Source organism: Balaenoptera physalus, assembly GCF_965194825.1.
Source record: "Balaenoptera physalus genome assembly, chromosome: 1".
Taxonomy (NCBI): domain Eukaryota; kingdom Metazoa; phylum Chordata; class Mammalia; order Artiodactyla; family Balaenopteridae; genus Balaenoptera; species Balaenoptera physalus.
The window spans coordinates 187,073,912-187,099,411 of NC_138882.1; the positions used below are offsets into that span (position 1 = coordinate 187,073,912).

Consider the following 25,500-nt stretch of genomic DNA (forward strand, 5'->3'; position numbering starts at 1 on the left):
TTGCATAGGAACAGTAAGCTGAGGAGACACACAAAACAAATGGTTTCCAACTAGGTTTTATTTTAGTGTTCAATATTATCAGCAATGATACAGGAATAATTCAGGCAAATATATCACCTTAAATACATCAGAGAAAAAACCCACCATGTCAAGCACGTCTTGCACTCCAGCAAATGAACATAAAAACAGAGAACAAAGTCAGCAGCATTAAATTAAAGTGCTTTTTGCCACAGTTCTTTCAGTCTCGCCCTCAGTGGTGTAATTTCAATTTTACTTATTGTATATAAGAAGCTCAAAATCTCATTCATTGCCCAGAGGCTACATTCAAAAAAAATTCATGTTTAGTTATTCTAAATAATAACCACCCCACCAAAAGCACAAGATTCATTGGAATTGTGTGACACTGATTTCTCCAGACACACTGGGAGGTAACCACCATCCAGGCTGGCAAAAAGCTCAGAGCGCCCTCCTGCCGCATGGCGGCCTCGGCGAAGTCCATCACTTTGTTCCACGCACCAGGGTAGACTGAGGGTTTGAAGGACAAGCGAGCACCTGGAGAGCACGCCACCTGCGTGCCACCCACCAGTGAGCAGAGGCCACCAAGTCATTTCCCCAAAGTCGGAGGGCGGGTGGATTCAAGAGAGCAGGACAAGCCCCACCTCTCTGCCTGAGCCTCTTTCTGGGAGAGACATGCCACTGGCTTCTAGGAAGTTCTCTGACCTGCCCTGCAAAGGCTGTCACCCGAAGGCTGTTTGCCCCAGACAGTTAACACCTTGGAGACAGGAACCTGCCCCCACTTTGACCGGTAACGATCCCCAAACTCAACAACAGGAAACACTTCTCAAAATCAACACGAGGCCCCATGTGTCAGCTGGAGGCTCTGGGATCAGGGAGGGTGGGAGGCTGGGTGCTGGGTTCCCCGCACTGTCTCTCGGCCACGTGCAGCATCGCTGGCACAGGAGACTTCATCCAGAGGTCTGGTGGCCAAGGGCAGCTTGGGCCGAGGCGGGGTGAGGGGTGGGAACATGTCTCTTAGGGAACATCAAGCTAGTAGAGTGGGCTCTGAGGCCCCACGAGCCCCTCACAGAGCAAGGTCAGATGCAAGGTCCTGTTCTGCATCAACTCCAGATTCTCTAGCTGTCCTGGGAGGGGCCCGCTCCTCTCAGCCTGCCGCCAAGGTTCCCTCCTTCCGCCATCTTTCCTTCTACTACATCCTTTAACTATCTGGACCAAACCATCTTTCATGAATAAGAAACCAGAATAATAGGCTAAGGACCAAAACCAGAACAAGGGACAGAATGAGGAGGAGGCAAGTCTCTCCCCATCACGGCACCGGCCACCCGTGACAGCAGGGGCATTAGGACACACCCTCCACACGCCCCTCCCCTACGCCACTCAGCGTTCCAGCTACCTCTGCACTCTCAGCCCCACCACCAAGACTGAAAGGCTGGTCTGGAAGGCTCTGCAGATGGGACGAAGAATGAAAGCCGAAGGACCAAACTGACACGTAAGCCACAACCCTCCTGGGACAGCCTTGGCCTTCCTGGAACTGTTCCCAGCGCAATCCGGGAAGAAAATGCAACCACCCCCTAAGGTGGCCTTTCTCTGCGGATGCGCTGGGGTGCGTGGTAGGCAGGTGCGCGTGGGTCAGTGTTAGCGTTGGCTGGAGGAGGGGGTGTCTGCCTGATATCCTTAAAGGCCCAACCAGGCCTTCTGCAATGCTGGCTGATCCCAAGGCCTCATCAAGCAATCAGATGATTCTCAATCAACAGCGCCGGACAAAACAGAGAAAAGACTCGACTTCGCTCCTCAGTATCATGCTGTCCAGAGTCATCACTGAAAAAAAAAAGTCTCCTTTAGGGGTATGAGCCGGAATATCTTCCTGCAACAGCAGGCAAAGGAGGGGGAAAATAACTAGCGTCTCAGGGCTCAAAACGGTGGGAGACAGCGGGTGCTTTCATTCTCACGGTGGCAGCAACGGACGGGAGCTGCGCGTGGCCCCGGCGGGAGGCCCCTCGTGGCTGGCAGCGCTGCCCCTCCCTACGCAGGCTCCGGCTCCGGGCTGCCCACTATCTGCTCGGCTGCAGGTACTGGTGCGTGAACATGTTGAGTTCGCTGTCCAACCAACCAGCTTTATTCCTGCAGAGAAACGGTTACCTTGTAGCAGTAACAGCTGATAACAAGTAACGGCACGATGTGCCAAGGCCAAGTGCTGTTCTACCGGACACTTGACTTGTACAGACTCATTTACTCATTATCCCTCCAATAACCTCCACTTCACCGAGGAGGAAAATGAGGCCCAGAGAGGTTCAATAACTTCCTACGGTCACGCGACCAATCAGTGGTGGAAATAAAATCAGGTTTTTCTGACCCTCAAGCCCTGTGTTTGCTTCGTGCCGGGACCACGGGCAAGTCCCTGGACTGCTGGGAACACGGTCTTCCTGCCTGTCAGCAGGAGGCTGGGCTGCTCACACGCAGCCCTTTTCAGGTTCACCCTGTCGCTGCAGGTGACGAGCAGCAGAGACACCCACCCCGAACACACCGGCCGCGTGAGACTTCCCCAGGGATGCGCGGCGTGTCTCTAGAACACAGCTGTCCCAGGGCAGTGGGCGGGGAGGGCAAGGCCCACCGACTCTCTGATGCAGCTCCCTCTGTGCTGACGTCAGGGCGGGGCAGGAAGAACAGAGTCACGTGTGCTGATGTTATCCCGGCCTGAGTGGGCCGAGGACTTCTGCAGAGCACTTTCACACGCAGCTCTGTGACTGTGTCATGAAACCTTACTCCATTTTACAGATGAAAGCAATGAGACATAGGAAAGCTCAGTGATTTGCCCAAACGGGGGTGCCAGGACCAGAAGCCAGGACTCCTGACTCCTGAGACCCATCCTCTCCCCGGCAACCTGCTGCTGGAAGCTCTGACTTTCAACAGAGACCCTACGCAGACCTGGGTTCCGATCCGGGTTCTGCCGGTCACTGGCTACCTGGCCAGCTCCCCTGTGGACACGGATGCTGATGTGCCGCACCGTGAAATGGCGGGAGGTGGGGGCCGGGTGTAGCCCACTGTTCCCGCCGACAATAAAGGACAGTCAACGTGCGGAGTGTCAGAGAGTGCTGGAGCCCAGCACGCCTGGATTCTTCTACTCCTGGCTTGACCACTTACTGTGGGATCCCAGATAAGTTACTTAACCTCTCTAGGCCTCGATCCTCCATTTTATAAAGTGAAGGTGATGATACGTCTCTAAAGGGACGCTGAAGATGGGACAGCACGTGTCAAGTGCCTGAGACACCGCGGTTAAGGACGTGCCTGTGAGCTGTAACCCCAGGGACCGGACTTCCTCTGCTGCCACATGGCCAACCTCACCTGAGCAGTTTGGCTTTGCTCTGAAGTGAATCAAGAACCTCAATTTTCTTGTTCATGGCAGCAATTTCCTGCTCCAGGTTCTCCCGGGTGACATCAACTTGCTGGCACAGATGGGCAAAGGTCCCAGACAGTTCCCTGAGGGGGGAGAGTCAGGATCAACCAGGCCATGTCGGTGGTGAAGCAGCCAGCCTATCTGTCATCTGCTCCTGTCCTGGTTTGTCAGAATCGTCCCCACCCGCTGCTGAGACCGCGGACGTCACAGCCAGCACACACACGAGCATCAGCACAGGGTGAGAACCAGGAGCACAGAGCAAGACGCCCCGGCTTGGGCACAAGAGACCAGGATTCAGATCCCGGCTCTGCTGCTACAGGGGCATGGGGAGTGGCTCTTCAATTTCCTGCACTCAGTCGAGTGCAGGAGACACATGACTCCTCTTCAAATCTCAATTTCCTCATTTTGAAAAACAAGGTGCCAGTAAAAACGTCTACCTCAAAGGGCTCAGGGAGAAAATGAAGAGTTAGGTGCAAAATGCCTAGCAGAGGGCCTGCCACATAGCAATAAAAGGCAGGCAGCCAGCGCCTTCCTGACCACCACCCAGATCAAGCCATCCATTCCCACCTGCCCTAAGATACGCCATGAAGAATGGGCTGTGGCTCAGAACGTCAAAGCTACACCCACAACCCAAGCCATTCGAGGTAACCTTTAAAAGATGGCTACAGGTAACAGCCCTCGTCTTCCCATGTCTTCCTTTCTTGGGAGACCAGAGGCCTACCTGGTCCCAGCCCAGGACGTAAGGTGTCCCTGGAGACTCCTCCCCCATCCCTAGCCTCCACGCTGGCACTGCACAGCTGAAGGCCAGAGTCAGACAGTGCTCAGGGCCCAGTGGTTTCCAGGCCAGGTTAGGAGGAAACCTAGAGGGCAGTCCTGAACCACGGGAGCCAGCACTGGCCCCTCGGGGCTGACGGGGCCACTCACTGCTGGACTTGGTGGCTGCAGTTGGAGCCGGTATAGCTGATGATGAGCTGCAGCTTCTCGCTGGCATACTCTACAAACTGGCGCTTGAAGGCCCTCTCCTTGGCCTTGGCGGTCCAGGTCAGACGCTCGTAGACGTACAAGAGGCCATAGAGGCCAAGGGAGAGGGCGATGAGTCGCCAGCCCACAGCCTTCCACACCTGCAGAGGCACAGTGGTCAGCTGGCACAATCCCTCTGCCATCCCACCGCCCATCCTCTCAGCCAGGACTTTCCCAAGAGCCTCAAAGAGCCTTTGTGCTTCTACTCAGAACCCTCCTTTCAATGTCTTCCTTGGTCTCACTGAGGCCAGAAGGCAGGGACCATGTCTAGTTTGGAGACGAGGGAAACTTAGTGTGGGCCACACAACATGACTTGTGCAGAGGCCACCTCTGTGGTTGTGAGCACCAGAAGCACAGATCCAGGCACAGAGGAATCTTAAAGGTAGACGTTAGAGTACTCTGAAGGGACACTCCATTCTGGTGACACTGACAAGCAGAATTCTGCACATCGGTCCTCAGTAGGTGGCTTCTTTTGGTCTGGTTTGTAACACTTTGGTTGGAGGCAGTGTAGTTACAGTCAAAGAGCACCGGACTTGGAGCCAGAAATCGAGGCTCTAGTGTGCAGCTCTTCCTTGGCTGTGTGACCTTGGGCAAATTTGTTTACACCTGTTTCCTCCCAAAATAGGATAATGGCCTCCACCCAATTCTCAGGGTTGTTTGGGTAAAATGAGACACTGACTGTAAAAAGGGTTACATAACCGTCAAGTGTCAGCTTCTCAGATCATGACCCTCTGCCAGGTCACCATCTGTGAAAAAAAAAACCAGAGCATGTACCGTCTACAGGCCAGGAGGGAGCGGGCCTCAGCTCCAGCCCGCCCTAGTCTTACAAGCTGAGAATGCAATTCCTGGCAGTTTTGTTACAGTTGCGTTCTGCCACCACTCCACAACTCAAACGACCATGACAAAGAGAACTTGCCCACATCATCAAGAAAATTCAAGGCATAAATAACTCTAGCTGCAGTGTGTCTTGCGTCACACAAGACATGGGGAGTACCCCAGTAATCAAGAAGGCAGCCTGTGATCTCAGGCCTTGGGGCAGAAAGAAGGGCAATAAGACTGCAGCTGGAGAGACAAGGGTTCAAGGCCCAGCCTGGCCTCTTTCTGTCTCAAGCCCCTGCAAGTTTTGCTCTCGGTTTCCTCACCTACCAGTGAGAAACTCCTGGTCATACCCACCTCTCTAGAACCCAGCCAGGTTCGTCAATTTCTCAGGTCACTTCCCTACCCTACTGGCCCTACAGGGGAAAGAATATGGTCCTGGAGTCAGATGGGGTCAGAGCTCAAATCCTAGCTGTGTGTCCTTGGCAAGCCAACTGCAGATGGTGTTCTGTAAAACGGGAACCTAAATGTCACGTTAGTTAACTGAGACTTAAATAAGTCAATGAATGTATGTTAAAGGGCTAAGGCTGCACGGCTCCTGAGATCACAGCAAAAAGTCGTCACGGATGTGAAGCGCAGGGCTGATGTGGGGACACCCACCAGACTGTGCCTCTCGGTCCCCACCCCCCTGCCCACCCCTTCCCGAGCAGGGCTTGTCACTGACCACTCCTCCAACAACGAGAATGCCCATGGAGGTCCTGGAGGTCAGGGAGGCCAGGCCGGTGACCATGGAAACCATGAGCTCCTCCTGGGTGAGGGAGCCCTGGGGCAGTGGGGGCATGCTGGGGTTGGCCGGGGTCAGGGGCATGGGCCGCTGCACCTGCAGAGAGAAACGAGGAGGGGCTGAGAAGATACCGGCCAGTCTCTCATTCTAGGGTCCAGAACAGGGGCACGGGGAGTGGCTCTTCAATTTCCAAAAGGGAAAATGAACTTCACATGTAGCAGAGAGGAATTTAAGCTCCTAACAGACCTGCCGGCCCAAAGGTGAGCACCGTGGGGTACCACAGAACGGGCGCAGTGGCCGCCCTGGAACGCTTCAGCACAGGTCCCCAGGTGTGGGACGTGGCCCGAGAGCAGCCCGGGCAGTAACTCCAGTGGTACAGAGATGGGGGGTTCAACATCTAAACATGAAAATGGTGGTATGTGGACAGATAGGTCATCTATATTTAATAGTTACATGCTCACTTTAATGTGTAATAGAAAAAAAAATGCGGCTTGAGTTTGTAATTTCACAAATATTAGTGCTTAGGATAAAGCTAGGTTGATTTGTGGCAAAAACCTGACCGTGGTGGTGGCCCACATGCCACGGCTGTGACCTCAGGGCACCCCTTTCAGAACAGTTTGTGTGCCTGGGGTGCAGACTGACCTCCCTTGATGCCCGAGGGTGCGGGACTTCGCTTGCCTGGTCGTTGTAGCCCATCAAGGCCCGGCGGCTGTTCTTGGGGCCCAGGAACCTATTCACCAGCATGGTCCACCCGAGAGAAAAATGGAACTCGATGTCCTCCTGAAAGTCGGCACACAGCTTGTCACAGTTCAGGTCGTAGCTGAGGGAGAAGCACTGCCGAGGGACCAGCAAGTCTATCTGACTCCGCATAGACACAGGAAGGAGAGGTTTCAAGCCGTCTGTCAGGAACAGAAATGCGGAGAAAGCACAGCAGCTCAGCCCCGTGCCACGCCAGGGCTGAGCCTCAGAACACTCGCTGCAGCCCAGGATGCTGACGGTGAGGCCCGGAAATCAGGCCCGGAAGAGCGGGCCAGTGGGCGGGGGGATGCAGACCAAGGCTCCACACCGGCTAACGTGCGTATTTAAGGAGGAGGCCGAACTCTCAGCCTCTGCTAGTCCCATGTGGCAACACAAGACACCCCCACGGGGACCTCCCTGGTGGCGCAGTGGTTAAGACTCCACCTGCCAATGCAGGGGACACGGGTTCGAGCCCTGCTCCGGGAAGATCCCACGTGCTGCGGAGCAAGTAAGCCCCTGAGCCACAGCTGCTGAGCCTGCACTCTAGAGCCCGTGAGCCACAACTACTGAGCCCACGTGCCACAACTACTGAAGCCCGCGTGCCTAGAGCCCATGCTCCACAGCGAGAGAAGCCACGGAAATAAGGAGCACACGTACCACAGCGAGGAGTAGCCCCAGCTCGCCACAACTAGAGAAAGCCCGTGCGCAGCAACAAAGACCCAACACAGCCAAAAATAAATAAATACATAAATAAATAATTTTTTTTTTTTTAAAAAAGGACCCCCCCCCACTGACCCCCCAAGTCTATGTGTAGAATGAACTCATGACACATGCCCAGAACCCCAAGGTATGGAGCTGACTCATCATAAAAGGTGACAGACAAGGAAAGGCCTTTACTTCTGTAGACTGGCCTGAAACTGATCTTTGGGCAGCCCAGGGACCAGGTCGCGAGGCCCCCGCAGCACTGACCTATCATCTCCTGCTGCATGGTCTGCAGGGAGCTGGTGATGGCCGTGGAGCAGCGGTCCGACATATTTCGGCCCAGTCCTTCCTCTATATGGCGGTGCAGTTCCTGCAGCCAGAAGAGAGGCGAAGGGAAGTGGCGCCCTCTGCCAGCGGTTCCCTCTGGGGAGCCCAGGGACAGGGAAATCCGAGGCTGGTCAGCCCAGGCCCACAAGGCAACGGCGGCAGGCAGGCCGCATGGGAGCCTGGGGCTCGTGTCCCTGGCTGAGGGGCCCTGACTCAGAGCAGCAGGGGCTGAATCGCTGTCTGCTTGGTGCTTCCTTCCAGTAGCCAACAGGAAATAAGGGGAGCCCCTGCCCAGAGCACCTGCCACTTAATGACTCACATTCTTATAAACCTTGAGGACCACTGGGGAAGGGTGGAAGTCCATCTGGTACTCGTCCACCAGCACAGAGAGGCGCCGTATCTCCTCAGCCATTGCGGTGGACACCTACAGCAGAAGCAGCGTGCTGGTTAAGTGTCAAGGAGGAATGTGGTTCAATTCTGCAGCACCAGGAGAGAGTCTAACAGACTCTAACACACTGGATATCTTTCCCCTCACCCATGCAGTGTCCTCAGCTGATCTACGGAATTAAAGTTTTTGAGGTAGAGGGGATATGAGAGACTGGCTGACCAAACACCCCTGTAAGATATGGAGGAGGAGGCCCAGAGGAGGGGGGACTTGCCCAGGGTCACACGATAGAAGAGCAAACCCAGGGAGGCGCCACGTTCTTGAATCAGGGCCACGACTTCCTCCTGGAAGGCTGAGGAGCCCCCAAGTAATAGGATGTCTGCGTTTTCACTTTTCTAGCTCCCCAGCCTCTACTCGGAGTCCAAATCTCCCCGGTGTGCTTCCTCTCCCACTTCTCACCTGCCTCTCAACTTCCTCCGTAATCTGCTTAATTCGCAGTTTGTAGTCTTGCGCCAAGAGCTCCAGCTGCTTGTCAATAAATTTCAGCCGCTCCTGCCGCTCTTCTCGCATTTCCAGGCAGTAAACCCTGAAAGAAAGAGCTCTGGTTACGCGACGTAGGTCCCCACGTGACTAAGCAGAGAGGCAAGAGGGGACGCAGGGAAGCCTGTGTGGGCCCCAGCGGCGATCCTGGCGGTTCCATGCACGTCCCCGGAGGCCTGCTCTTCCCCTTCCCAGGTATGAGGGAGAGACGGCGCCGACAACTCACTCAAGTTTTCCAAATTTGGAAGACGTGGTGGTGACAGACAGGGGAGGGCGCTTTCAGGGGCTTTAGAACAAGTTCTGCCAATTAATATAGAAAAAAATCACTAGTATAATCAAGAGAAAGAAAAAAGAGGTACTACGCTACCCAGAAGCCTGGCCAAATTCCCCAAGTCTGAATTACTGATGGGGTCAGGGAAATGGGAGTTCCAGCATACACTGCTGGTGGGACCTCGGATGGGTTCAGATGTTTCAGAAAGCCACAAGTAAAACTGGGTAAAACTGAAATGCATATACCCTAAGAGGAAACGTTCCACCTCCAGGAATTAATGCTAGAAAGACACTTGCAGATGTGCACAAGTGGACACACAGACTGGCATCCACTGCAGCAGGGTTTGCAATAGCAAAATAATGAAATCTAAAAATCAATCTACAGGAAAAGGAGGTACATTCACAGTGGACTACTCTATAGCAGCTAATAGTCCTAAACTCCATCTACAGGTACCAACAAGGACAAAGGGTAAAAACGATGCTGAGTGGAAAGAGAAGCCAGGTGCAGCATGATCCTGTATCTGTGCATTTAAAGCACTTGCAGAGCAACATTATGTATTCTTCAGAACTTACATAAAAAGTACTGCTTAACGAATGACAGGACTACACACCAAATTCATGATTGCAGTTGCCTCTGAGGAGTGGGCAGAGGGACACTGGGACAGGGGCTCAAGAATCAAAGGGTATTCAACATTTTTTTCTGTGTTGTTGTTGTGGGTTTTTTTTAACATCTTTATTGGAGTATAATTGCTTTACGATGTGTTAGTTTCTGCTGTATGTCTTTTATTTTAACTTAAAAATAAAGCAAATGTTGTCAATTCTGTGCAATGGAAGCACGGTATGTTATTCTCCGTATATCTTTCCTATATTTTAATTTCTCCAAAAAAAGGGTATTTTTAAGAAGTATGTCCTGGGGCTTCCCTGGTGGCGCAGTGGTTGAGAATCTGCCTGCCAATGCAGGGGACACGGGTTCGAGCCCTGGTCTGGGAAGATCCCACATGCCGCAGAGCAACTAGGCCCGTGAGCCACAACTACTGAGCCTGCGCGTCTGGAGCCTGTGCTCCGCAACAAGAGAGGCCGCGATAGTGAGAGGCCCGCGCACGGCGATGAAGAGTGGCCCCCGCTCGCCGCAACTAGAGAAAGCCCTCGCACAGAAACGAAGACCCAACATAGCCATAAATAAATAAATAAAAATTTAAACAATAAACAAAAAAAAGAAGTATGTAGTGCTTCAGGCTCTGAGAACGGCTGCAGCGCTCGGTGCAGCGCTGGGCCAAGGCCGCCAACGCGGGCTTGTGGGGAACCTCACTGCACAGGCCAGGTGGGACGGACAGACGCCCCACGGCCTCCTCACCAGGCTGCTCCTCGTGGCTCGAACGGGGCCTGGAGGGAACCCTGAGGCTCCGATCTGGCGGCCAGGCTCTGGCCCTGGGCCGGGTCCAGGCAGGGGTGAGGCGGTCACTGCCACGCTCCCTCCTGTCACCTCCGGGGCTCTTACCGCTGCTCCTGCGCCGCGATGTGCAGAGAGTCCATGATGAGGCGAACAGCCTCCGCGATCTGCTTGGCCCGGACCGTGTGCTGCTCAAACTTGGTCTTCACAGCCGACTGGGAGATGCACTCCTGGAACAGACAAGAGGCGCAGAGGGAGGCAGAGGCCACCGGCCAAGGGCCAGGCTCCGGCATCCAGTGCCAGGGACACGGCTGGAAAGGGCCAGGGAGGCACAGAATCACCAGACACCAGGATCAAAGGCTTGTGCTCACCTCAAATCTCCTCTCAAAATTCTGAAACTCAAGCATCCTCACTTGAAAGCCTTCTGCAAGAGCGCCCCCTAGGAGAATTGCACCACATTAGTCCAGAAATAACTCGCAGTCGAGAGCTTCTCACTCAGGGCTCTTCTCACCACCTCGTTCTCAGAACTGTTTCTACTGGCTGACTTAGTATGAGACCCAATGACTCAAATGTTAGGGAAAAGCAAGAAGCTGGTCCCATCGTCACCTCCTTCGGGCATGCCCTGGGCCTTCTGGATCCTGGCGTTGAGCACCTCCTTGGCAGACACAAAGAAGATGCGGTCTCCAGCCTGGCCTCGATCCACCACAGCCAGCTCGTCCACCAGGAAGCTGGTACAGCGCTCCATGTGCTGCCGCCGTACCTGGAGCCCAAGCAGACGGGCGTTACGTGAGCAGGCAGGGTGAGGGTGGGCCCCTCCTGATGGAGCCCGCGGCCCCCAACTGTTTCTTTTCTAAAACACAGATAATCTGTTCACACAGCTCAGGGTTCAAAAGGTACAAACACACATGCAGCGACCATCTCCCACCATCTGTCCTCCAGCCACCAGGCTCCCCAGAACCCAGGTCACAGGGGTTCCCTGGGGTACAGCCTGTCAAAGACAGCTGGTGCATCAACAAGCTGAAATGCTTACACGTGCCCCAAATTGCCTTGTTAGAGCCTACAGAGTGTCTCACTTTGGCGCCCCAGAAGGAAAGGAACCTGGGTGGGGGGGGGGATTGGTCAAGAAACCTACACCTGGACTCTGTACTGACAAGCTGAGTCTTCCCTGGGCCTCGTTTATTACATGAGTGGCCGCACCCCAAAATCCCTCCTAGCTCTGAAGCCCTAGGGTTCTACTGCTGGAACTTAAAAGTGATGACAGCCTCTTGCGGACACCTGCCACGTGCCAGGCCTTTTCTCAAAGTTAACAGATTTCATCCTCTCAACAACTCTATCTATTATATCCAACTCACAGGTGAGGATTTACCGGAGGGGTTAGGGAATTCACCAGTCACACTGCCCAGCGTCAGCCTGCTGACTACGTGCTTTATCATCACCCCATATCACCTGTCTGTTACTCCTTTTTCCTTCATTTCACGCATAAAAAGTAAAGCATTCTGAGCTGTCAGTAAGAACCAATTATTCTTCACTCCTCTTTTAAGCTTCTTTCCTGGATGTCTTTCTAAAGCTAAGCCTGTTCTATAATGATTAATTCTTTATGAGCTAAAGAGAGCAAGCAAGGGTGCAGCAGCTAACGTGGTAGGGACGTTTCTCAGACCGGGAAGAAAGCCTTTTGAAGAGTAGAGGGGTCCGGGAAAGTGAATGGGAGAAGTGAAGGGTTTGCGTTTTGTTGCTGCTGTTGTTTTTTTTTGCCGCACCACGCAGCAAGCAGGATCTTAGTTCCCGGACCAGGGATTGAACCCGTGCTCCCTGCAGTGGAAGCACGGATTCTTAACCACTGGATCTCCAGTAAAGTCCCAAAGAGTTGTTTTTGTTTCTTCGTTTTGTTTTTGTTTGGTTTTGTTTTTGCCTCACTGCACGGCTTGTGGGATCTTAGTTCCCTGACCAGGGATTGAACCTGGAACCTCAGCAGTGAAAGCACTAAGTCCTAACCACTGGACCGCCAGGGAACTCCCACGAAGGGGTATTTTTAAAGCCATCAGCGACCCCAAGGAACACCCGGGACTTCTCTGGTGCTGAAATTCATTCAGGGATGTGGCCTGGGAGAGCATAAAGAGGGACTGGGTAGACACATGGGGTGGCATTCCCCAAACTGCTGGGTAAAGAGGCACCCACCTCCTCCATGTACTCAGGCTCCGAGGCGGACGCGTCCCAGCGGTTGTTCAGGATGAAGATGTTAGGGCGGGACAAGCGCTCGCTCACCTTGTGGAAGAACTGCTTTTCCTGGAAGGGGGGGAAGACCTCAGTGGGGGAGGAGCTGTGCCAGCCGAGGCCCTGCCAGCCCGCCCCCCCAGCTGGGTCCTCGGAGTGGGGGAAAAGGCGGAAGAGGGGTTACCGTCTGCATCAGGGTGGACTCTGAGTTGGCCACCAGCACAAACACATCAGCGTCCAGGCAAAACTTGTCAATCCAGCTGTCCAGCTCTGTGGTGACATCGATGCCAGGGCTAGTGGTGACAAGGATAAACTGTCACCAGACACACAGACCATGGGCCCCATTCTTCCTGCTCTGAACAGACCTGAGGCAGCCAGGCAAAGGAGGAGAAAGCTACAGAAGGGAGAGAAATTGGGCCTGGCCCTTATTGGAGGGATTTTTACTTTTCATCTCGTATCCTTCCAGACTGTCTGAAAATGTGGTTTTTGCCATACGTACCTATCACATTTATAAAAACCTAATGATCTGAATTTTACTTTGGGGGTATACAATTAAGGTGAAGTTCTGTATTTATGTGAGTCTGGCAAGCACCCTAGCACTGCATTTCTTGGTATAGTTACAGCCTGTCCACAAAGCAGGAGCAAAGTGTCCCTTTGAGAAAAATAAAATACAACATGGACCTCACCACCACAAGCTCCACCCCCCGCCCCCAATAAACACACTAATGTTGGGTTGAGGCTGAGAAACTTCCCAACTTTTGAGCACCTCCCTATCCCTCTTTACAGACCATCACTGGGACATCTTCAGGGCCCTGACACCTGCCCAGGGATACAGTAACCAGACCCTGGAGGAAATCCAAGAGGCAGGAAGATTTGGTTGAGCCAGTCTGAAAAGCACTATACTTAAGCAGAGCAACAACAGGACCTAGGGGATCCTGGCCTGGATGATCCAGAAATGGAAAGCTGGTGCCCTCCCAGCTTGGACCTCCTGGGGAGGCACCTTCCCTCTTACCTGTCCATTAGCACAAGGTCATCCTTGAGAAGCGGACACTTGGAGTTGGGCCACATCACACTCACCAGGCTGCCGGCATGCAGCTGCTCGTCCTGGTGAAGGGCGTGGGCCAGCTGGTTCACAGTCTGATGGGGGAGAAAGATCAGGGCCGAGGAAGAGCCTCCAGCCTGGAGATTCCCAGGGCCATGTGGCCACAGCACAATGGCCTGAGACCGCTGCCTGATCTGCTACCCCTTTTTCTTTCATTTCACACATAAAAAAGTCAAGAGCTGGGAGCTGTCAATAAGAACCAACTATTCTTCACTCCTCTTTTGAGTTTCTTTCTTGGACGTTGTCCTAAAGCAGAGGGTTTTCTGCATTAATTAATTCTTTATGAACCAAAATGAGCATCTGGCCCCAACCAAGAATGCAGCTGGCTCTCAGAAAGATGAAAACACGCAAGCCCCGAGCTGACGTGTCCGAATCACAGAGCAAATGCAGGGATCGCTCTCTGGCAACAAGCCAAAGAACAAGGCACATATGCTCTTCATCACAAAGAGAAAAGGCCTGCCCAGCAATTCACAAGGACTGTGAATCCGGACTTCAGGCGCTCCGGGTTTCAGACCCTCCCTGAAGCTCTCACAATTCCCAAGCAGCCAGGCTAGGACAGGGCCCCCCCAGACTCCACCGCAGTGGAAGGCACTGCCTTCTCCTTAGAGCTTCCAGTGGTCCTGGCACAGTGGATGCGCTGGCTGGTCTAAGCCCGGATTTAACCCACCAGCATGCCCAGGGAGGGCTGAAAGCCGGGCCGGCGCTGCCCCCTCACCTTGACATTCCTCTTCTCCTCTGAGCCCTCCGTGAGGAGGAAGGCCTCGTGGCCATCTGTGCCCTCCACCCGCAGGAAGCAGTTGGTGGTGTGGCCGATCCCGGAGGGCAGCACTTTGTCCCAGAGCATGGCATTGATCACAGTGCTCTTCCCGTTGCTCGTCCTACGAGGAAATCCCGGCTGTCAGTGAAGCTACCGCTATCTGCGCCTCAGGCTGTCACTAAGAAGTTACAGCCTGCAAGTCCAAAGTCTTGTCCTCCACAGTGATGTGGAGTGTGCCCAGACAGGCAGAGAGGGCTCTCTGTGTTTATGAAAATGCTGGACAAATGCCTGTGACCCGTGTCTGTGACGTGCTCCTGGTTCATCACGGCAAACCAGGCTACAAGGGGCTCCCTCGGTGTGGCGCCAGCACGCAGACACTCTCTGCCCTCAAGGGAGCCCACCACCGAGCTTGAGGCTCTCAGCATCACTCTGGAGACCACCTGTCTGACTCCAAGGGATAACCCACCCCTCCTCTTCTACTTGGAACCACTGACTCACCCCCAGGGTGGCTTCCTCAGTCTGAGTGACCTCAGCTGAATGACCCCAAAGTCCCTGGTTTTCTACAAAAGGCCAATTTTGCTGCTCTTCTCCCATCACGCTCCTCCCAAACATGAAGCCCCGCCTGTCAGCCCCAGCTGATAAGGGCCGGCTACAGGGCAGACTACTGTAGCATTCCTGCCCATCACGCCCCTTTCCGACATGCTGGTTCTTGAAAACAGCTCTACTCTGCAGACTCATCTCTCCAGCTCACCAAAGCCAGGGCCACAGCTCTGAGGGGAGGACGCAAAATGACAGCCCGGAGGTCTGAGGGCCACCCCTGAGGTGATCAGGGGCAGGGGTGGCAGAGTGCCAGTTCCTCAGGCTGCCACTGTGCACACAGCATCCACCCGTCTGGGTGTCTTTTTTTTTTCCTGTATTGGGCTTTACTTTTTTTAAAGGTGCTGTGGTATAACAAGAAATATGTTTGGTCTTTGTCCCTAGTTCCTGGCACAGAGCTCCTAAAACCCTTGGAATTTCCTGAGTGGTAGGAGTGCCTTTAGTTACTCATAAGGAGCCCCTGTTGAGCACACCTGTTTATGCTAGTGAGGTGACTGAGGTGGGGCCCCCAGACAGCCTCAGGATGGGCTGGTCACCAGAAAGACCAAGTGATAAGAGGGCTGGGACTTTCAGCCCCACCCACTGACCTCCAGGAAAAGGAAGGAGGGCGCTGTGGATTAAGCTCCGTAAAATCTCTTGAACGAGGAGAACTGATGAGCTTCAGGGTGGAAGGCAGTGCACCTCAGTTCCACAGGGACAGAAGCTCCTGTGCTCAGGACCCTCCCAGACCTCACCCTGTGTACCTCTTCACCTGTATCCCTTACAGTACCCCATTATTTATATACTAACCAGTAAATGTAAGTAAATGTTTCCCTGAGCTCTGTGAGCCGCTCTAGCAAATTAAGAGGAGGAGGTCGTGGGAACCTCTGATCTATAGCCAGTGGGTCAGACGCCCAGGTTTCCAAATGGCACCTGAAGCGGGGGCGTCTTGAGGGACCGGGCTCTTAACCTGGGGGGTCTGCCGCCACCTCCAGGCAGCGTGTCAGAACTGAGTTCACTGTGTAGGCCACCCAGTCAGAGCCCACCGAGAACTGGAGAAGTCCTTGGTACTGCAGCAAACATTCCAGAGGTGCCTACCAGACCTCAAAGCGTAACAAGAAGGATATCTGAGGGCTAAAAATATAAAGCATTTAGAAGAAAACATAGGGGAAAAGCCTCATGACACTGGGTTTGGCAATTTCCTAGATATGACATCAAAAGTACAGGCAAAAAAGTATACATAAATTGGACTATATCAAAATGAAATATTTCTGTGCATCACAGGACACAGTTAACAGAGTGAAAAGGCGACCTATGGAATGAGAGAAAATACTTCCAAATCATATGTCTGATAAGGAATTAAATCCAGAACTCTTACAACTCAAAAACAAAAAACAAAAAAACCACACCAAAATGACATAAAAAAACCCCCCAAACAACCCAATTTAAAAGCGGGCAAAGGACTTGAATAGACATTTCTCCAAGGAAGATATACAAATGGCCAACTAACACATGAAAAGATGCTCAACATCACTAATCACTAGGGAAATGCGAATCGAAACTACAAGAGATACTACCTCACACCCATTAGGACGGCTACTATCAAAAAAACAGAAAACAAGTATTGGGAGGATATGGAAAAACTGGAACCCTTGTGCATTGCTGGTAGGAATTAAAATGGTGCAGTCACTATGGAAAACAATATGGTGGGTAGTTCCTCAAAAAATTAAAAACAGGGGACTTCCCTGGCAGTCCAGTGGTTAGGACTCTGAGCTTCCACTGCAGGGGGCACAGGTTGGCACGGGTTCAATCCCTGGTCGGGGAACTAAGATCCCGCATGCCGTGCAGCGTGGCCAAAAAAAAAATTTTTTTTAAACAGAATGATCGTATGGTCCAGCAATTCCACCTCTGGGTATATTCCCAAAAGAATTGAAAGCAGGGTCTCAAACAGATGTTTGTACACCCATGTTCATAGCAGCATTATTCACAATAGCCAAAAAGTGGACGCAACAAGTGTCCATCATGGATGAATGGATAAACACGATATGGTATATACGTACAATGGAATATTGCTCAGCCTTAAAAAGGAAGGTATTCTGAGAAATGCTGCAACATGGATGATTCTAGAGGACATTATGCTGAGTGAAAGAAGCCAGTCACAAAAAGACAAATACTGTGTGATCCCAGTTACCTGAGGCACATCGAGTAGTCAGACTCATAGAGACAGGAAGGAGAATGGTGGTTGCCAGGCGGGTGGGGAGAGGGGAACGGGAGTTGTTACTTAATGGGCAGAGTTTCAATTTTCCAAGGGGAAGAAGTTCTGGAGATGGATGGTGGTGATGGTTGTACAACAATGTGAATGTATTTAACAAAACTGAACCGTACACTTAAGAATGGTTACGATGGTAAATTTTACGTTATGTGTATTTAACCACAGTTAAAAATAAAGAAATAAGAAAGAGAGCACTGAACTCTGAAGCATGCCAGCTGCTTCTCTGCCTTGGGGCCCTCAGGCTGCAATCCCACACAAAGTGCCTGCCTCCCTGCCTGCCCCCAGCTGGGAAGAAAGAAGGTATGAGGGCTTTGAGACTCACCGGCCAAAAAAAGCCACTTTCATGTGCCGCCGGGCCAGCACCTCGCTGATGCCCCTCACTTTGGACAGGTAACCTCTGACGTCCAGAACCTGTTCTTCTGTCGTAACAGGGTCCAGTTCCGCATTCCTGTAGGTGTCTGGAGGTGGAGATTGAAAATGGCTCACCCCACGGTCAGAGTTCCACAGTCACAAGTCTGGAAGGCAGAGTCCACCACCACGGCTCCCTGCTCCTCCCTACTGTGGGCCGCAGTGCAGTTAAGAACACGGCTTGGGGGACTTCCCTGGCGGTCCAGTGGTTAAGACTCCAAGCTTCCACTGCAGGGGGTGTGGGTTCGATCCTTGGTGGGAGGACTAAGATCCCGCAGGCCGCGCAGCCAAAAAAAAAAAGAACACAGCTTGGGAGCAAGACTGCCTGGGTTCCAGTGCAAGAAGCGCTGGCTCTTACCTCTTCCTGACTCTTTGTGACCCCAGGCAAATTAACCTTCCTGGTCTTAGTTTCCTCACCCTTAAAACACAGATAACAACAGTACCTACTTCATGTGACTAGTGAAAGGATTAAATGGATTAAAACACAAAATCGCTAAGAATGGGGGCCGGTACCTAACGAAGTTATATGTTTTTTACTTAACAAATACGTACCAAGTTCTCACTATATGCCAGACACTGTTCTGATCACTTTTCTTTTTTTTTTTTTTAATTTTTATTTTATTTATTTTTGACTGTGTTGGGTCTTCGTTGCTGCGTGCGGGCTTTCTCTAGTTGCAGCGAGCGGGGGCTACTCTGTTGTGGTGCACAGGCTTCTCATCGTAGTGGCTTCTCTTCTTGCAGAGCATGAGCTCTAGGCAAGCTGGTTTCAGTAGTTGTGGCACACAGGCTTCAGTAGTTGTGGCGCGTGGGCTCAGTAGTTGTGGCGCGTGGGCTCAGTAGTTGTGGCTCAGGGGCTTAGTTGCTCCGCGGCATGCGGGATCTTCCTGGATCAGGGCTCAAACCCGTGTCAGTTGTATTGGCAGGCGGGTTCTTAACCACTGCGCCACCAGGGAAGTCCCTGATCACTTTTCAAATACGGTCTCATTTAATCCACGGCATGTACCCATCAGAGTTAGCAGATGGCAGAGCCGGGATTGGGACTGGGTCCCTGTGCACCTTCACGAGGCCCTGCCTGTTCTGGCCCCGCTCACTGCTCCAGCCAGGTCTTGGGCACCCGCTGCCTCGCGTGCTGCCTCACCACATCCCCACACTCGCCACTGCTCTGGGCTTTGCTCAGTGCTTCCCCACGCCCCTCCCCCACTCTGAAGAACTAAGGCACCGCCTCGGGGTGCTCTGGCTCTTTCCCACTTAGCCTGCCCTGACCACCCCTGAGTCAGGTCCCCTTGTTTATGCTCCCACAGCACCCTGTACTTCTCCTATCTTAGCCCTTATCTCACCACAGGGTAACCGCCTAGCTCACCTGTCTGCACCACCTACCACGTGAGGTCCAAGCTGTCTGATCCCAGCACCCAGCGCTCAGCAGGTGCACAATGTTCGCTAAGCAAACAGATACTAGGATCACTGCATTGCTTCTTCCCAGGGCCCTTGACAGGCAGATGGATAACATACTATGACAGATGGGAGCAACTGAGCAAGATCCTGACCCCATCCCATCTAGCACTTACACGAGGAAGGTCATGAGCTGGCTGGACAGCAGACGGGTGTTTGCCCCTCAGCACACTCTTGCTGCAATGGACTAAATGTTTATGTGCCCCCATGTGATGACGGTATGATGGTACAGCTGACCCTTGAACAACATGGGGGTTAGGGCGCCGACTCTCCACACAGTCAAAACTCAGCATGTAATTTAGTCAGCCCTCCGTATCCAGGGTTCTGCATCCACAGATTCACCCATGGATTCTGTACTACTATAGTATTTGCTACTGAAAACAATCCACACATGAGTGGATCCACGCAGTTCAAACTCATGTTATTCGAGAGTCAACTGTATATAGAGATGGAGACCCCATGCCTGGGATTAGTGCCCTTACAAAAGAGACCCGAAGAGCTAGCCAGCCACTCCTGCCGTGTGGTTACATGTGATGATACAGAGAAAAGACAGCAGTCTAGGAAGCTGTCCCTCACCAGACACCAAATCTGCCGGTACCTTGATCTTGGGCTTCCCAGCCTCCCGAACTGTGAGAAATAAATTTTTGTTGTTTACAAGCCACCCAGTCTATGGTATTTCTGTTAAAGCCTCCCAAACAGACTAAGGCACTTGTGAACCACTGGGCTGATAGACCCCAGCACTGAGAGCACTCCCACAGCATCCAGAACACGACAGGTGCATTTCAGAGATGCCCAGTGAGCTTCCCCTGCAGCTGTTGCCACGAAAGGAAGTGAGCAAACCAACAAGACCTCCCCCATCCACTGGCCACCCCCTACTCAGACCCATCAACATTCTTTCCTTATGTGGGCACCTGGGTGTGGCCTTTGGAATGCGCCCCCAGAGGAAGCTGGCTCTTAAGCCTGTGGCTACATTTAAAAGAAATAGGCAGTAGGCCAACAAGCTCTTGTTACCTGCCCTTTAGAGCACAGTCCCAAGGCAGTAGCCATCCCCTTCCCTAGCCAGGATAATCCCAAATACATCTCAGGATCGCTCCAGCGCTTTCCCTCCTAATACGAGAGGCTTCATATTTCCACAAAAAGAGAAACCAAAACACCCACTCCGGATGCCGTCACACAAACACCTTCATTGTTAATTAAGCTGGTGTTCGTCCACAGAACCATCTGAGTGAGTCAGAGCATCACAGAGGGTTAGTCTGGGCTCCGGCGGGACAGGGGCCTGGTCTGTCCCATCTCTGCAGGCACAGGGCCAGGCACACCAGAACTATTGCTAAACAAACAGATAATCAACTGGAATAATTACAACCACCAATCTGATAACCCTGAAATTCAAATTTTTAAATTTAACAAATACTTCGGGAACGCCTCTCTTGCTTCAAGCACCACGCTGAGGGCAGGGCATAAAGAGTGCATTCTTAGTCCATTCGGGCTGCTCGAACAAAATACCATGACTGGTGGCTTAGACACAACAGAGATGCATTGCTCACGGTGCAGGCGGCCGGCAGTCTCGGATCGGGGTGCCAGCCTGGTCAGGTGAGGGCCCTCTTCCAGGTGGCAGATTTCTTGTTGTATCCCCACGTGGCGGAAGGGGGCGAGGGAGCTTTGTGGGGTCTCTTTTATAAGAGCATTAATCTCATTCATGAGGGCTCCACCCTCATGACATAATCCCCTCCCAAAGACCCTACATCCTAACACCAACACTTTGGGCCTCAGGATTCCAACATGTGAACATGGAGGGACAAACATTTACATCATAGTACTGGAACTATTTCCTTTCTTTAAAGGGAGCCTAAAGTAGCAGCCTGACATGTAACCCAACCAGAAGCCAAGGTGCTCCAGTGGAAAGCAGAGAGTGGAGAGCAGTGTGTCCCAGGGGCATTCCCATTGAACTTTTAGGGTTCTGCAGACTAGAATTTGGAAACCCCCAGTCTCACCTGAGCCCCTCTTTCACAAATGAGGAAACCAAGGACAGATAAGATTCAACTACTGGGTCTTCACTGACAATCCCAGGACCTGGAGCCAAGGTGTGCCTTCTAGAGAGGGAGTCTGAGAAGCCAGTGGCTGGAGTTGGTGCTCAGACCTAGTGGGGCCCTGGGAACCAGTCCTTCTCTGCTGACAGAGCAGGGATTAGAGGTTGGGCTCAAATTAGTAACTAGAGGAAAAGGTACTGGTGACACAAGCTTCTTATTCATAGTCCTGTTGTCTAAAAATATCAGTGAGAGAACACCCTGGTCAGGAACAACCAACACCTGGACAGTGCCGGGACTGATGGCAGCCAGACCGGGCCAAGGAAAACACCTGGGCTTTGGAGTCAGAGACACCTGGGTAAAGGCTGCTGTGTCACTTACAAGGTATCAAACAACTCTCAAAACCTCAATCTGCTTGTCTCTTAGATGAGGATACGATTCACCTACCCCTCGTGACTAAATGGAACAGAGTTCATAGAATTCTTCAATGATAGGTCCCTTGTTTTCCTGGCCCAATCTCCCCGGAGTCCAATTCCACATGATTCCGAGAGCAGAGCACCGCTGAAGGTGACAACCCATCTGGTCATGAGCTCCTCAAGAGCAGGGCTGTACCTCCCCATCCCCAAATCCTGCCACCTAAACACTGAAGCTGACAGGAGTGGGCCTGGCTGAGTGCGTTGCCTGTCTCACCTTCAAGGAAGGCAGCGCTCTCCTGGATGTAGGCCCCCAGCTGCTCAAAAATGCCATTGATCTTCTTCTTGGCGGTGACAAAGTGCTTGAGCGGGGAAGCATTCACTTCAGCCATGTGTCTCTTATCCTTCTTGACTGTGATGATGGAGTTGCATCGAGAGAAGAGCAGGGACATTGCGCTGCAAGAGAAAGAAGACACGTGAGCGAACCCAGGGACACCCAGCTCAGGACGTTCTGCTGGGGTGTAGCGGGGTGCAGCAGGGGGACGGGCACCAGCTCGAGGGTCCATCCGGAACATGGGCCCTCCAGGACTAGATCAGGGACAGCAAGATCAGAACCAGCACCTCAAGAGTAGGAAGGGACCACTTGGGCCAGTCTCCATGTCTGGAGACTGGAGTGTGGGCACCCAGGGCCCTGAGCTCAGGCCTAGCGCTGGCTGTTCCCTTCCTGGTGAACAGGGACAGGCCTGCCCTCCCCATCTCAGAGGGAGACAGAGGGGAACCACAAGGTAACACACAGAGAAGCCCTCCTCCTAGCCTTATGCAGAAAAGAGCGACAGAAATCTCACTTATTTCCTATACATCACCCTCCTGAGAAAAAGCACTGGATATTGAAAGCAGTGAAAGCATAGTGACCCTCGAGGTCAGGCACTCCCACCACCCCGCCCTGGCTCCTCTGCTGCCCAGTCCCGATGGCCCTAATTCCTAACAGGTTTTTGCTTTTTGTTTTTATTTTTGGTTGCTGGGGAGGGGTGGAGGAGTGGACGGCAAGGAAGGGTGATCTTCAGATGAGAGAGGTCTACTTCTACAATCTACTTAAAAACGTTTACTGTTCTCTTTCATTATAAATGTGTACACTGTAGAAAATGTGGAAACTACAGGAAAAAAAAAATCCACAACCCCACCATTCTGTGACAGGCACTATTAACATTTGCTTATCATCACGGTCTGTTTTTGTGTGGGTAGCTCTCCTGCTCTTATTCAATCACACGCACATCTTTGCAGGCTCTTTTTCTTCACATGGCAATAACATGCGAGGGGCCGTGAGGCTTAACTCCAAAGCCCTAGAGATCTTTGCTCAAAGTCAAAAGAGGGAGACAGACCAGAGAAGGCGGTCCCCAGATGTGGCTGGGCATCCCTGGATCGTTCCTCAGAGTTCCCAGCTCGCACAGTGCCATTTCTTCAGCAGAGCCCTCAGACGCTGGGACGTCACAGGGAAAAGGCCTTTCTGAGGATGAGGGGAGTGTGCACAGCTGTGTGTGCCCGGTTCTGCCCTCCTCAACACTCAGCAATTTCTTGTCGGCCCCTCCCGCCCAGCCACCCTAATCACACTGCTCTCCACCAGACCCGGCACTTGCTCTAGCTGGGAAATGACAGTGCACTGCCCACGAGTGAACATACATGAGAAACTGCCAAAGCGTGTTGAACCAGTTCCTGAGAAGCAGAAAGAACATCTGGAACAAATGCATAATAACTGAAAACTGGCCCTTAGGAACTAACCATCCCAAAGGGTGGGCAGAAAGAGAGACCCACAGGGAAATGGGGACCCACAGGTTTTGCCTAAACCTACCAATTATTTTGCACTGTTCATGATTTCTGGGGAGATGAGAGAGGAAAGTGAGTGTGTGTCCTTCCTCCCCAGGAATATGCCACAGCTGGGAGATTTTCTAAGCATGGAGCCCACGTGTCAAGGGCTGAAATAAGAAAGACAGCAGAGCTCTGAGAAGGGGAACTAGGAAGAAAATACCACTGGCTCCTCCAAAGCAGAAAAGGAGAGTACATTGAAATCAGGCTTACTGTGGCCCAGCAGGAAAGACTCTTAGAGAAACAGGGGATATGTGTAAGCAGAAGAGGAAAGTCACCGAAAGGAGAACTGGGTCTGGGATGGCATGATGTAGCTAGCATTATAGATAGATTCTGGAATCAGACAGAGCTGGGTTCAAATCGTGACTGTACTATTTCTCGGCTGTTTAAACCTCAGATGCTTGGATTCGTCACATGTACAAGCATGATATCACATAGACCGTGAGAAGATTAAAGATGACATGGCATGAACTCAAAGGTAGTTTTACATGTTATAAAACAACAAGAGTAATAAACTCCACTAGCAAGTTCACAAGACTTCCCCCTGGAATAGCCAGCCTTCAGGGGAGGGCAGAGGCAACTCCACCACCAGCACGCCCACAGCTGCCCGACGGCTGCCATGGGGATCGAGGACACAGGTCAGCTCAGGGGTGAGGCTCAGCAGTGCCCTGCCCCAGAAGTGACTTGCTTGCAGGCAGCAAGTTCTCAGAGATCAGCTGAGCTTTTAGAAGCAAGTGCTTTCAAATTGTGGTCATTGTTTGCAAGTCCAAAGGGTATGACACCAAAGGCGTTAGTGTTCGGTAAATGCAAGATTTAAAAGCATACACACACTAGTTAAAGCTTAGTGCTTCGAGGTCACCTGGTCTGCTCAGAGTGCAGCCCATCCAGGCGCTGCCCTGCTCTTACACTCCCCAGCCTGCGGCTGCACGTCCCGAACCGCCAACCCCTCCAAACTGCTTTCTCTGCCTCTGTTCGTGCCTGAGCTGAGATTCCATGTTGGTGTTACACATGCTGCTTTCAGCCTGGAATCGTCTTTCCTTATTCTCCCGTTTGGCCTACTCCTCCTGTCCTTCTAGACCCAACTCTAGTGTCACCCCCTCCATGAAGGCTTCCTTGACATCTCTGTGGAGGCCATGCAACCTTACCAGACTTTTGGCTTTTTTTTTTTTGTCATACTTTCTCCCTGTCTAATCTGTGAGCTTCTAGAAAGCCAGTCTCTAATACAGAGCAGTGACCTATTTCCATTTCTACTTTCCTCCTCTACAACTGTAAGAGACATGGTTTGAGATAGTGAATGCCCCTAAAGGGGATTACCTTCCTACCCTTCCAATCCTGGAATACATAAATTTACTTTTTTCTTAAAAAGCAGCCTTTGGCTAAGCATCTGTTTCTTAGTATTTGGAGTTCAGTGAGTCAAGAGAGTTAAACAAATCTTTCAGACTCCAGAATGTAATGCTTCCAAAGAGCAAGCTGGGCATACACACGTGCACAACGGACCACAGTTGCAAATACATACACACAAGCCAAGATAGGGCCCCAGCTATCTTGGGGTTCCACCTGCTGGCTTCCTATGCTTCTAGAGCTGGGGGAAACAGCTGGTTCCTGTTCCTCCTCTGGAAAGCCCCGACAGCCCCTACTTCACCGCAGGGCTCACAGCAGGCACGCAGAGCCAGTCCCCCAAGCACAGCTGGGCCAGAGTTGAGCTCCGGTATCAGCTATACACTAGGTGGCACGCTTCAGGCTGCTGTGACCGCCTCAAAGTGCTCTTGAGGTCATGGTTTCAGAGAGTTTACGGCAGCATTTCCCAACGCGTGGTCCACAGAACTGCAGTGGACAAAAATGATTCCATAGCAGAATCAATTGGTGAAACACTATATGCTACAGTCCCCCTCCACTGGAGTACACGAGCACAGCAAAGACTCTGGGAAGGAAGGCCTGTTTAACTGTATTTAATGCAGCATTTCACAAATTTATCTGAAGAAACCCTTCTTCTACGTCACAGTTTTTAAAACCCTGATGGTCAGACTTTGGGAAAAGCCTCATT

The 25,500-nt window shown here is 52.2% G+C and overlaps 1 protein-coding gene and 1 long non-coding RNA gene across 4 annotated transcripts in view; one reads left to right on the forward strand and one right to left on the reverse strand.

Moving 5' to 3' along the window:
- Positions 1-40: 40 nt before the first annotated feature.
- The window catches only part of MFN2 (mitofusin 2), a 28,270-nt gene continuing 2,810 nt past the window's right edge, over positions 41-25,500 (reverse strand). For all 3 annotated transcript variants that reach the window (XM_082416688.1, XM_082416686.1, XM_082416687.1), the window contains 17 exons: positions 21,874-22,052; positions 17,625-17,760; positions 14,413-14,575; positions 13,608-13,732; positions 12,780-12,888; positions 12,560-12,667; positions 10,991-11,144; positions 10,756-10,823; positions 10,493-10,614; positions 8,644-8,770; positions 8,119-8,223; positions 7,740-7,842; positions 6,711-6,931; positions 5,973-6,128; positions 4,337-4,533; positions 3,361-3,495; positions 41-2,139 (listed from right to left, as the gene is read on the reverse strand). In XM_082416688.1, coding sequence (XP_082272814.1) covers positions 2,070-2,139; positions 3,361-3,495; positions 4,337-4,533; positions 5,973-6,128; positions 6,711-6,931; positions 7,740-7,842; positions 8,119-8,223; positions 8,644-8,770; positions 10,493-10,614; positions 10,756-10,823; positions 10,991-11,144; positions 12,560-12,667; positions 12,780-12,888; positions 13,608-13,732; positions 14,413-14,575; positions 17,625-17,760; positions 21,874-22,048 — 2,274 coding nt within the window. In that variant the 5' untranslated portion in view covers positions 22,049-22,052 and the 3' untranslated portion in view covers positions 41-2,069. The remainder of the gene's footprint in view (positions 2,140-3,360; positions 3,496-4,336; positions 4,534-5,972; positions 6,129-6,710; positions 6,932-7,739; positions 7,843-8,118; positions 8,224-8,643; positions 8,771-10,492; positions 10,615-10,755; positions 10,824-10,990; positions 11,145-12,559; positions 12,668-12,779; positions 12,889-13,607; positions 13,733-14,412; positions 14,576-17,624; positions 17,761-21,873; positions 22,053-25,500) is intronic.
- LOC309639485 lies at positions 8,777-9,815 on the forward strand. Its single transcript, XR_014251680.1, has 2 exons — positions 8,777-8,919; positions 9,445-9,815. It is a non-coding gene; the product is annotated as an uncharacterized lncRNA (long non-coding RNA).